Here is a 13,019-nt window from a genome sequence, read left to right as displayed (position 1 = left end):
CACAAAAAATAGCGGGAAAAGGCGATAATTTAGCCGCCAGCAGCGTTTGAAAATGCGCCTACGCAAGCTGCGCCTATTGAAATCACAGTCCACTCAGTTAGGGTTAGGAGGGACGCCGGTGAGAGTCTAGCCTCAAACTCAGTGACTGGGCTCGAAAACGGTTGGTAGCCCCTGGGGTCGAGTGTTTTTTGGAAAGGTGTATACGATAACTTGGCGAACTGTAGAGGCTGCGCCCCCTTGGACCCAATAGGAGCGTCGGAGCAAGGCGGATGCATGGTCAACACAAACGCTACAGTGACGTAGTGCTGTCAGGTGCCTCGTTCCGACACACTTACTGGGTCGCGGGCGCCGTAGCCTCCCTCCACAGTTCGCCAAGTTGTGAAACGGGCAGTGTACGGCGAGAGGACCCGCGTTACAATGCTATCTTATGGTAACAGCGCAAGATCAAACACACATAACGACACACAGAAGGGCAAACACCACGCGCTGACTTACAACTCTGACAGCAACTGAATCACCAACCAAGCTTCCATTTTATCAAGTCACAATGCTGTTTATCTCTTTCTTTTTCTTTATGTGCACTCCTTTTGGCGCCAGTAGCAGCCCGTCTGCAAGAAGCGGGTCGCGAACCGGCCTCCATTGGAAAAATTGCGACCAACGCGGGCCGGTCAAAAGATTTTCGCGGGCCGAATCTGGCCCGCGGGCCGGGAGTAGAAAACCCCAGGACTAGAGCAAAGACCTCGAAAAGTTTAGCGATTTGAAAACAACAATTTTTTTTTTTTCTAAAACGATCACAATCAACAGTAAAACAGCCTTGACAACCCCAGTCGAGACTACCCAGACGACACACACATATTGGGGCAATTTGGTGTTGATCCAGCGTGTTAACCCAAAGGCTTGCGGGCCATAAGCAGGAAGAATTGAATCTTCACTTCGATCGGTGTCGACTCCGGTGTGCTTTGCCCTGTAGAGAACGTGTCCATCAACCTACAAGAAAATAAAAACGCGAAGTGGTATCGATTACGAGGAAAGATATATAATAAGTCACCATGTAGTCATGTCAGAAGCAGACTTCAGTGACACTCTCGCATGCCCATCAACATTATTTAGACTCTTCAAAGTGATTTCTGACATGTTTTCCATCCATGACAAGCTCTAAAAACTGCGAGATGTCACTAGCAGACAAGAATTTTCGGAATATGTGCGACCTAATGCGACCTCTGCAGAGCGCAAGCTCGTCTGCTTCTTGTGCAGGGGTTGCAGTGACGTCAGACCGCACCCAGCTCTGATGGGAAAGATAGTGGGTACCTCAATGCTATTACTGCCTTGAGGTCTACCCACTATCCTTGCAACCGGAGCCAATCAAAGCTCGGCGTTCTGACGTCACCGGAACCACTGCGCAAGAAGCAGACCAACTTGCGCTCACCATAAGAGTATGAAACCGGATCGAAGTGGGGGCAGTTGAGCGCATCAGCACCGAACTCACACTGAAGTCAGTCTCGTTATGAGACTCTCCGCCTCGGCGGGCTCTTCGTTTAAAAAGTCCTGGAAGCTCGCCCAGCTGCGGATATAGTTGACGTAGTGGGCCACTGTCTGCACCTTCCTGTCTTCGATGCAGTTCACTCTGAAAGCAAAACAGCCGGCACATCAGGTACCCGAAGATGCTGCCGGTCATCAAAGGCTTTTTGCGTCCCTCAAGACTCCCCCACGCAGATGTGATGGCCCGTGCCGTCGGTTGGTGGTTCAGTCTCGCCCAATGGGTTGAGTGGTTTCAAATTGGAATGTTTTTTTCCCACAAACCCCACAATGTCCTCAATAAATATGTCGTTGCGTTTGTTCCTCGTTCTATGGATTCCTTATAAAAAAAAAAGAGAAAGAGAAATAATTATTTCTCATATGTAGAGCAACCTGGACCACGAAGCGCCCTTACCTATTTCTTAGAGATGGCCACCGCTGCGTTCGGACGCCAGCTAATACGCAGCTTTATGGTGATACGTTACTAATCTTTTTTAATCTTTGATTTTGGTATACGTATAAGCAAGCGTATTCGCAGTAGGCATCAAGACGGCAAGGATACCCTCCCAAGACTGTGAGAGCAAGGACGGTGAAATCTTATGAAAAGGACAGCTATACAGTTCGCCGAATTGGCTAGTTCGAAGCACAAGAACGTGTTTCTAAACCCACGACTGGATGTCTGCATGTCCCCACTAATAGACTTCTTTTTTTTTTTGTGTGAATGTGTATTAGCCCAAATTATTTTTGACATGACGCGAGTCCCCTCTTACCGGACATGGTCCTCCCAGGGAAGGGGTACTCCCTCGTACAGGTTGTCGGTCACTGTTCTCTTCTCACTCCAGTACTTAGTCCCAGCACCCGTGTTCAGCAGCTGTAACGATGCAGGCATCTCAGATCGGAGGTAAGTTGAGAGGAATGTCAAGTTGAGTTTAATCCATAATGCAAATCATAGTTAGGCCTGCCCCTCATGTTGACGAGCTCGTCTAGTTGGAGGCTGCAGCGGAACATCTTTCGTAAGTTCCTGCATTTGACCTGGTGACAGCTGGACAGCAGTGCGTCTAGCCCCTCACACATTTGTGCTTTGCTACACTCCGCAGCAAAGCACACGTATGTGAACGGATAGCGACACCGCTGTTCAGATGGCACAATTTAAGCAGATTTAAGAAGGGGAAGGGACGACCCCCCTCCCGCTAAAACCTCCTAAGGGTTACTTTTTTTTTAATAAAAAAAAAAAAAGACATTTGTCCGCTTTTTGGAATGAATGTTTGGTTTTGGGCGAAATGGCAATTATTAGGTCAACAAAATTTATCTGCACACTGCATCGTCCGTGACATCAAATTTCTCTGAAACCCCCCCCCCCCCCCCTTCCCCTCCTCGCTTTACTAGTGACTCATGATTCCGCCCCTGCATCCAAGTGGCTCTAGGCTCTATAATGGTTGCCCACCATATTTCCATACAATTCAGTTCCCAATCTTTTAAAATATCACCGATCGCCAAACCCAGCCTCATGAGCAGGCGGCGCTCTTGCTCGCTCTGATTGAGAGAAGACAGTGGGTAGACAGAGAGAAGGGCAGCTAGCCCTTGCGTCTATACCTGCTAATTTCTCCAGTCAGAGCTCGGCGCTTTGACGTCACCGCACGCTCTCACCTCCTCCTCTACTCCAGTTTCTCTCCGCATACGTTGCTTTACTTGAGTCCCCGAAGGCCCGTTCACACAGTTGCAGCCGAGTAGGACCGACCTTTGACAAGTCCGGTTTTTCAGCCTTTTGTGACGGCTCAGGACCTGCTCCGCAGCAGTGAATCCGGTCCTACGCCGTCACAAGAGGCTTAAGAACCTGTCTTGTCTAGGTCGGTTCTACTCCGGTGCAAGTGTGTCAACGGGCCTTCAGAGATTCCGTTTGAAAAGAAGCTCACTTACTCTCAAAGTCTCTCTTCTTTTTTTGTATGAGTCGTATAGTAACATATGCGGTGAGACAAAGCAGTGTTCTCTCACGTTGTGCAGCTGCTCGTCTAGCCTGGCCTGGTCCTCGGCCACAGGCTTCGGCGTGGCGTAGGCGTAGACGGCGAGGACACCTCCTGGTACGAGCACTCTTTCCGCCTCGGCGTAGAACTTGTCCCTGTCGAACCACAGGAGACTCTGGCTCGCCGTGACAAGCTGCACCGAGCTGTCGGCTTCCGGGAGGCACTCCGCACCGGCAACGCTGTTGGCGCGTGCGTAGGAGGGATGTGGTCAGAAGTAGAGAAAAGGAAAGTCTCGTAGCCTTCACGCGGTGACCATTTTCACGAACCATGAGACCGTTCAAATTATTGTATTCTGTACGCCACCATCATTGTATACACTACAGGACTGTTCTGAGCGTGCGAAGTATGTCTTTTGTGCGGAATATCAGACACCGTGCATGCATGCGTCCACAAGTCAATGACCCGGCATCTTTCGTGTCTTCTGAATGCGGGAACTTCCGAGAGGCTGCGGTGACTGGGCAATAATGTTTATGACCTATACTGCTGTCGCGAGCACAGAGACAAGAAACAAAGGTGCCTATAGCTCCACGCAGTCACGACAGAGCGAGAAGTCAGTCAGCCCATGTGGGTGTCTCCGCTAGGATTTATTTCCACTGCAGATGAGAAATTTAGCCGGCGCACCTAGCGCAGGACCACAGCTAGTCTGGGGTCCGGCGTGCCACACGCAGTAGTGATACACGATCGGACGCCGGTATACGATGCTCATCCATATCCGTACAACACCGCCTAATAATCAAAGGCATGTGCACTGGAATTCTGACTTCATCAAAGTGAGATCGAGCGAAGACGCCCATTGGACGCGAGTGTTGCGTCAGCGGTCGGCTGGGACTCGTGTCCAATCAATGCGTCGAAGGACACTAGGCGTCGGGTTCGGATTTAATGGCTGACTTGGCGCCATCATATTGTGATGACGTTTTTGGATCGGTGGCCGCGTGAGGCCGCGTGAAGCCACGCAAAGCTCGCGCTGCAGAACCTAGGGACTTCCCGTATTCAATCTCCACACGTGCCCGTTTCAATCTGAATGAGCATCGTACCGGTGTGCGGTCGCGCATCACTACTGGGTGGTGCACGTTAAAGACCCCCAGATTAGCGGCTGTACAGCACTTACAAAATTTCTCATCTACAGCTAAACGATAAGTCACCCATCGAGGCTGACTAACTTCCGGCTGTCTAAATACAACACGATTACTTTGTTATGAAGGCGAGGATCTTCCTAATCCTTGAATTTTCTAGTTGGTGTCGATAGAACTCGACGTATGCTTGTCTTTCAGGATTTAAACATTGACTGTTTTACCGGTTCCACCTCTCTCCGATTTCTCGTCATGTAGCGGAAGCACACACACCTGAAAGTGAGGTTAGTGATCCGGTTGTTGGCCTTAGCCACCGCGATTTGAGCTTCAGACAGGTCATACGCGTGTACCAGGCTGAAGTGCGGGGCAAGCACTCCGGAACTCTGGCCAGAACCGCAGCCGACGTCGACCGCCAGACGGAGGCTCGCCTGTGGAAGAAGTTTTGTGTTCGTTGATTAAACTTATCCTGATAATAAAATAAAACTGCCCTTATTCTTCATTTCCTATAGTAACCACGTCTCCAGAGGTCTGTGCTACGCCGCGGATCGAGGCGTGAGCGTGTGACTTTGGATATTGCGTTCTGCGACAATCGACAGATGAAAGCGGAAGGGCGTCTCCTTCCGATGTTTTGCCTCCAGCACGCGCTCGTTGGCTTCAGCCATGGCCTCCTCTATAGACGCTTTACACACGCGCCAAATTACAGCCGCCATTGCTGACCTTCTCTTGTCTTACCGAGATGCCGGGCAACTGAAACGGTAGTTGACGATCCTCTACAAAGGCCAATTCTTTAGAAAAGGACACAGTTGAATGTAATGTGGCAATAACCTGGCCTGCTATGGTAAAGATGAAGTGAAATAAACGAAATAAGAGGAAACAAAAACTGAAGGTCAGTTATGGCGGCGTCCGTGCAGAGCTGCTCCAAAGCGTCTATACTCACAAAGCCTGGCTGCGGCGAGGACCCGAAACACACTTGTTCGCTCGGGAGAAGTGTGTTTCGGCTTCTCGCCACAGTGGGGCGCCAGTCACGTGGCTCTCTCCTCTCATTCGTTGTCTGCCGCTCCACCTTTTCCATTCCGGCGGCCGCTTCTCGTGGCAATCTGTTTGATTGGCCCTTCGGCTCATAGAATCGTCCGCGCTCGGACATAAGGTGAAACGAAGTATAGTGTCGCAGAAAAGTCGACGTCGGTGGTGTTGTGACCGGAAAGTCCCGATTGGTCAAATAGGTCATGACGTCACAGCCACATGACCTCGAGCGGGAATGTCAAACAACCGATAAGGCTCACGTGAAACGTGACGTCACGCGTGGAATGGAAATGATTAAAAAACATGACATGTAATTCGAATTAATGGTCGCCGTATGTCTCAAGTGATTTCACTCCATAAAGTAATCCGATGGCCAGAAAGAGTAGAATAAATTTTGGCGGGATTCGCATTTCAGCCCTTTGGTTGCGAGCCAGACAGGCTAGGCCACGCAAGACACGCTTGCACGGCTTGAGAGCGAGCGGGAGTTTACATGGTTATATGGTTCGCTATGACATTCCTCCCAGATCTTTCCGTCCCCCCAGATTTTTCCATAATTTCTCTGGCTTATTTTTCTAAACATTATTAAACAGTTTTGTGGGATATTCAAGCCTAACTTTTTTCATCAATGAGTTCAATTTGTTCCTGTATGTCTTAAATTTTGACAGCTCATCGCTATCTTTAGGTTTGACAAATTTATGGTACGAATGATATTTTATATTATTATTTTTCTCCAACAGATTATGTGAAAACCAATGGTTTTCCAACGTCTTGCCAGGCTTGATGACCTTGTACGGAAAGCTTTTACTTTAAATTTTGTGGAATCTCTATAAATGTATCGGAATCTTTAGCGTATACTGTGCTCCGATTAAGCGGGGTCACACTGCTTGTACATCATGCAAATGACAGTCTGCATACAAATTCTAACGCGAGATCCGTGCTTCGAATGCCGTGTGGGAATGAGTTCAAAGAGAAACTTGGGCACGCGGCATTCGAACCACGAATCTTTGCCCTTTATATGATGCATGAGCAGTATGACCCCGGCTTTGGTGGTTTCGATGGAGTTCCTGAATGACTGCTGTCTTTGTGGTGTAATAGTGCGTACGCAACGCTTATGGCCTGAATGTCCAACGAGACTGAATGTCCAACGAGCCTGAATGTCCAGTAAGTCACGTGAGAGGCGAGACGGAATGTACAACGAGACCAAAGATCCAATCGAGACGGAATGTCCATCGAGTCTGAATGTCCAACGAGACGAAAGGTCCAACCGAGACGGAATGTCCAACGTGCCTGAATGTCCAACGAGACGAAAGATCCAACCGAGACGGAATGTCCAACGAGCCTGAATGTCCAACGAGTCTGAATACCAACGGATATAGAATGAACGTTGCAAAGAATTTAGAAGACATTTCTTTGTTGAATTGTAGGATTACTGATAGTTACGGCGGTGAAAAATGCGTTCGATGAAATGGGGAACCGGACATTTCGGTGCGGAGATATCGGTACGCGATCATTTCGGTACGTGGTCGCTTCGGCACCGGGCTTTTCAGTACCGGGATTTTTTATGCACGGCTGTTTTGGTGTGCCGCTGAGCTTGTCCCATTGACGTTGCCTCTGTGAAGTCCCCAAAATTAAATTAAAAATACGCTCGTGTATTTCGTATACTTCATAAAACCCCAAAAAACGATGCATTTATTGTTCGTTTTATATATCTAAATATAAAGATGATTTCTATAATTAAAAAAAATGACGTTTAAAAGGTCACACATGCTACAAGATAAAAAACCGAACTCGTTGACTATTGACAATCTGTCACGCGTTTGATTTTAGAAGGGTCGTTCCTCTGGAGCGGAAACAAATGTGAGACCCACGAGAGTTCTTAGAATCATTAATCGTGCTTATCATCAGCCACAGTTTTTCCGTATTGTACGAGTTGCTGTATTTTTCTTATTCGTGTCCCTAGACCTGCAAAGATGATGTCCCTCGCATGAGAGAAAAACGCCTGATTGAATTTTAGTATTATCATTATTGTTATGTGAAGTCGGTGTAGTATGTGTAATTACACTAAATGGTAGTTCTTGTTTTTTTTTTTTTACAAAACGAACGTGAAAGTTTTAGACATTTCTAATTGGACTTCTCGGTCCCCAGAAACAAAAATTCGATCCTCATATCAAAATCAGTGATAGAATACAACGTTCCTTTCATCAAGCCTTTGTGCAGGTAATGTCCTCAAGTGGTGAGCTTTTCCCGGTGATTGCCCGGAGGATTCGGCACATTGACGCTTATCGCGACGATTAGTTTCGCATGCTTCGGCCACCAAAGTGATTGCTGTCGCAGTGAACCATGTATTAAGCAACAAATATGCAATCATATTAATTAATACAATACTTTTTTAGGATTGGCTTCCGTCGTTTCTGCTTTTTCTGGTAACGTGGCATGCAGCATTCGCACCGATACGCGCCCAGGTAGGATACCAAGGCTGTGATCGGATTTCAACTGGTTCTAACTCTGCCACAGAGCCGCTGCGACAGTGCGACCGTGATTTATTCATATGCGCACATTACAAGTGCACATATGAACACGGTATCAGGAAGTCAGCCCCTCGCTCGGTCTTCCCAAATTCCATAATGCTAGAGTTTCGAGTGAACATATTCACGAAGAAACCGACTTTCATAATTTTGAATGACCCGGGTACGATTCACTATCGAACCCTTGCCAATTCTGAGAGCTGCATTTGTCATCCTCTCTTTTTTTGGAAAGAAGGTCTTATTGTTGACCCCCACTGTCACCGGCAATCTACAGACCCAACCCTAATCAACTCTTTTCGACAGTTCGACAAACGGGCACTTTCGCCCCATTCTTCATTCTGCGAATCGGCCTAGGGCTAATTGCCCTATTCGACGAATTGTCCATCTTCCAGTTGTCCAGACACCAATGGAATTTCGACGAAGCGACCGGATTCGTGGTGCAATACGCTTTTCCTACAAGAATAGAAAGCCACGTGGAACGATCTATTGTTATATTCACACATGATTTAGGCTATTAGTACACCCGGGTGTGAACTTTCCGCTGCACGCCGAGATAGGTGCGTTCGCGTCCTTTATCAGCAGTCAAGCTCCCACCTACCAAGACGTCATGAACTACCTCGATAGAATGGCGAGCTTTGGAGAGCTTTCAGAAGCCAGTTAAATTACATGGGCTTCGGAAAACCACTATGCATGTCACATGCAAAAAAAAAAAAAAAAAGTTGCGTACTGCGTGATACTAGTATTATCGCTCTACTCACTGACATACAAGCCTATTGGCAGGGAATGCATGCGTATGTAAACTACTGACGACTGCAGTGTACAGTGAGTAGTTGTCTGTTCCAGAGATAAACGAACAAAAATAAAAATTTGTAAAATTCACACAATTGTTCTGCATTTACTCAGGAATTGTCGGGTCACACCCCTACCGCCCCCATGCATTTATAGACGCATTAGATGTAGATTTTATTATTAAAAAAATATATCTATATTTTTTTATTAGTGGGAAATTACGCTTGTGCAAACTCTTGATGCCTCGCACCCACAGCTCCCAAAGCTCCTTTTAGAAAATTAAATATTGACTCTGCGCATAGTCAGTGGCGCTGGCGGGTGGTCATGTGTTTAGAATGCGGGTCTCCGTATGTAGCTCATCTATATAAATCGAAATGGGCATGGATGAGGACTGAACTAGAAATTCCTGGGTTCTGAAGCGCGGCTTTCATAGACGTCCCCCAATTCCGATGCACTAGAACACCCGGACATTGCATCCCTATTATATATTTCAAATTGGCTGACCTATGTCATCGGAACATTCCAAACATTTGAACTGTTAAAATCAAAAGAGCGCTTGGCGTCGTACAATCGACACCTTTAACCGATTGGTACATAGCTGCGCATCGGCACTCAGCTAACAAACCCTCAAGCCTTCCTATAGATGAAATTATTATATTTGTGTCTGCTCTGTTTCTTTGTCGGTCCGTCAACGTCGCCTTTTGTGGCACGACATTTTAGTATGATGAAACTACAGCAATGCTTGCAGGAACGCGGACTAAATATACACACGAGTTTGTACATTTAAGAAGGAAAATTATTCTAGCACGTGACAGGCGAGACGGAATGTCCAACGTGCCTGAATGTCCAACGAGACGAAAGATCCAACCGAGACGGAATATACAACGAGCCTGAATGTCCATCGAGACGAAAGATCCAACCGAGACGGAATGTCCAACGAGCCTGAATGTCCATCGAGACGAAAGATCCAACCGAGACGGAATGTCCAACGAGCCTGAATGTCCCACGTGCCTGAATATCCATCATTGGATCTTCCGTCTCGTTGAACATTGAGGCTCGTTGGACATTCCGTCTCGTAATCCGTACGCAAAGGCTTCCATTTTTTTTTCCAAGGTCGAGTTTAAGTTGTTACTAAAGGGTCACTAATATTACAGCTAATTACGCCTGATGTAGAAATATCTTCCTGGGTACAGTTTGTGATAAAGTTACCTAGTAACTAGACCAGTATACCCTGGACTGCTATTCTTGTAACTCCCGTAGTAAGATTCAAAGCCAGTTGATTTGACAGCAGAAAATCGCTTACCGCGCATATATAGTTGATGTTTTTAATAAGTCAATATTAAAATCTCCTCCCCCCTCCCCCCCCCCCCCCCAAAAAAAAAAAAAAATAGTATAGTTGTTCTCGCTCACGTAACTAAGCAACTTATAAAGTACAAAAAACATGCTACTGACATTTCCAGATAAAGATTAATAGTATGGTATAAAAAAAAAACAAAAAAAAAAACGTAGTTACCAACGGGTTTTGACAAAAACTGAGAAGACTCATTCAGTTCTGTAAAATAGGTAAAACACAACAATCGAGAGACTGCTTAATAAGTATTGAAACGTTTTTCACCTCCTCAGAATTCGTCGTAAAGGAAATTGACTCTAATTAAGCAAAACAAAGTCATTTGAGTCAGGAGTGCACCATGCTTCTGAAAACATGAGAATATACTAAAAGAAAAACGCAAAGTATCAAGAAGTATTTCAACATCCTCGACTTTTGGTCGAGGATGTTGAAATCAACATACTCGACCTTCACTCTTCACTCTTCACGTGAAAAAGTGTCCTTCGGCTCGAACTCTTGGCTCTGACCAGCACTTCGTCGCCATTTTGAATCGCACAATTTCTGACCGTATATCCTCTCGGCATCAAGGGATACAAAGACTAACGTTGCCCTACCTGAGGGACCGTAGGCGTATACTATAAGCGCCCAGTCTCTCTACCTGCACTCCCCCCCCCCCCCCTCCCCCCCCCCCCCCCAAAAAAAAAACCTGTTACATTTTTGCTCAACACTGCAGCTCCTAGATAGCAAAACAAGGCTGAATTTTTGACGTCACTTAAAGAAGGCCAGCGCGGGTCAACGATTGAACACGAATCTCGGCCTAACGCTGAAGCAGCACTCGTGCCCAATCAGTGTCTCCCGCGTTGGGCCTCTTTGCGTGACGTCACAAATTCAGCACGACGGCGTTTTTTATCTAGGACGCGGTGTGTTACTTTGTAACGAAGTTGACATGTCCTTCGAATAATGGGCACTTCTCAGGGTTCTAAACCTGCATAAATTATTCTCCGGGGGCCAAAACTACGGTGCCTGGAAGGCGTCTCCGACTGGCGTTTTTACCGCGCCCTCAAAAGTGGTCCCTCGATTTCCGCCTGATGACGTCATAAAAGTGTCACGCTTTTGCCGGCCGCGATCCTGGTGGTGTCGCCGCAGCGGTGGTGGATGTAGCAGACACCTGCTGGTTTGCTAGAGGTCGATTTCCCTCTTGACACTCCACGGAAACCTCGGCAGCCAAGGGCTGGGACCCCGCAACGACAGCGGCACTCGCGATTGCTCGTATGTCTTCTTAGACATAGGCTAGGTGGCGCAAGCTACCTCCTGTTACAAAGGGTATAGCCATTAACATTTAGCCATCCATCCGTCGTATACTTTTTGCCTGGACTCCTGCACCAACCGCTCTGACCAACCGGACACGCCGGCTCCGGTGACGTCATTTGTTTCGCCTTCGGGACCACTTTTGATGTATGGACCGGAGTGGACGCTAAAGAGATGCCCGTCGAAGACGCGTTCCAGCGGCATTGCCTCAAAACGTTGCCAAGACTGCCACAACTTGACGGCCAGATCAAGAATAGATACGTTCGCACCTTTTCCTTGACGAAGTTGACGATCTGCTCGATGAGAGCGGGAGGCGGAGAGGGCCTGAATTTGACGTAGATGTCCGCGTGAGCCTTCGTTTTGTACACGTGGCTCATCGTGAAATGGACGGAGCACTGGGGAATGAGGCTGCCGTCGCCACAGGTGTTTCTGCCTGGCCGCTGGAATGAAGGATCGTTGTGACTGATCCAACCGGTTCCCATGTGGAAACAGGTGGCGCCGCCGTTGTCGATTTGTACGCGGTTTCCGTTTATATAAGGGACGCGACGGCGCGTTTTAGAAATCACATTCCGATAAGCACATGTAGGAAAAGTCTGTGCAATATATTCCCCTCCACACTCGTTGGTGGGGGTAAAAGAATCAGAATAACCAGCGGTAGCTGTATACGCCGAAGTCAAGCGAATTCCGGTTTGCAAGAAGGAATTGTACGCTGTTGAACGATCACCCGTCCTCATGAAGCCAGCCAGGAAACGGGCTGTTTACAACACTGCTCCACTCTGGTATCACTATAGGGGAAGATTTTCCTCACCTCGAGCAACTATCGAAGCAACGACCGGCTGGAAGCTTGAATAGAGACAAACGTCTGGAAATGATAAATCTATGCAGCGCAGATGTGCGGAGATACAACGCCCTCGACGTCCTTTTCAGCTGATAAGCGGGAGCCGAGGATGCGGCAAGCTGCTTCACGGCAATCACCGGACGTGTCAAACAAGGACAGGCCAAGAGCGTGGTATCACCTGCCATTTTTACTGCGATATTACTGCGATCGCGGTTGGTGGGACAATTCGCGGGATTCGCGCCGTCGACCGCGCTCCATATATCGACGCGGGCCGTTTTCGGCACTGCGCCAAAAGATTCCAAATTGACGTCACGCCGCGCATCACGTCACCTGTTACTTGGCGTGAGACGACACCATGACGTGCCATTGTCATGTCACGTTGCACAGTGACGCCACGCGACTTAATGACGTCAGGTGACACAGTGAGTCACGTGATGCCATGATGTCACGCAGGCGTAGGCGGGCCGAGGGGGGGGGGGGTTGGGGATTTGAACCCTCCCCCCCCCCCCCCCCTTCCCCCCGGTCATTGGGCCCGCTCGCTACCCCTCCCGCAGTCGGTCTTGCACGGGGCACAGAATGTTTGTGGGGTAGACAATGCCGAAA

At 48.0% G+C, this 13,019-nt stretch overlaps 1 protein-coding gene across 1 annotated transcript; it reads right to left on the bottom strand.

Moving 5' to 3' along the window:
- Positions 1 to 532: 532 nt before the first annotated feature.
- Positions 533 to 12,561, bottom strand: LOC8030231 (putative methyltransferase DDB_G0268948). Its single transcript, XM_029972279.4, has 7 exons — positions 12,387 to 12,561; positions 11,848 to 12,018; positions 4,880 to 5,034; positions 3,508 to 3,715; positions 2,286 to 2,386; positions 1,487 to 1,624; positions 533 to 987 (listed from the first exon to the last, which is right to left on the bottom strand). Exons 2-7 carry the CDS (start codon positions 11,953 to 11,955, stop codon positions 885 to 887), a joined length of 813 nt encoding a protein of 270 aa, XP_029828139.2. The 5' UTR covers positions 11,956 to 12,018; positions 12,387 to 12,561; the 3' UTR covers positions 533 to 884.
- Between the last annotated feature and the right edge of the window lie 458 nt (positions 12,562 to 13,019).

The sequence above is a fragment of the Ixodes scapularis genome, unplaced genomic scaffold (genome assembly GCF_016920785.2).
Source record: "Ixodes scapularis isolate PalLabHiFi unplaced genomic scaffold, ASM1692078v2 PGA_scaffold13__105_contigs__length_92229423, whole genome shotgun sequence".
Taxonomy (NCBI): Eukaryota; Metazoa; Arthropoda; class Arachnida; order Ixodida; family Ixodidae; genus Ixodes; species Ixodes scapularis.
Note: the sequence above shows the minus strand (reverse complement) of the source record. Positions and strands in the feature narration are given on the sequence as shown.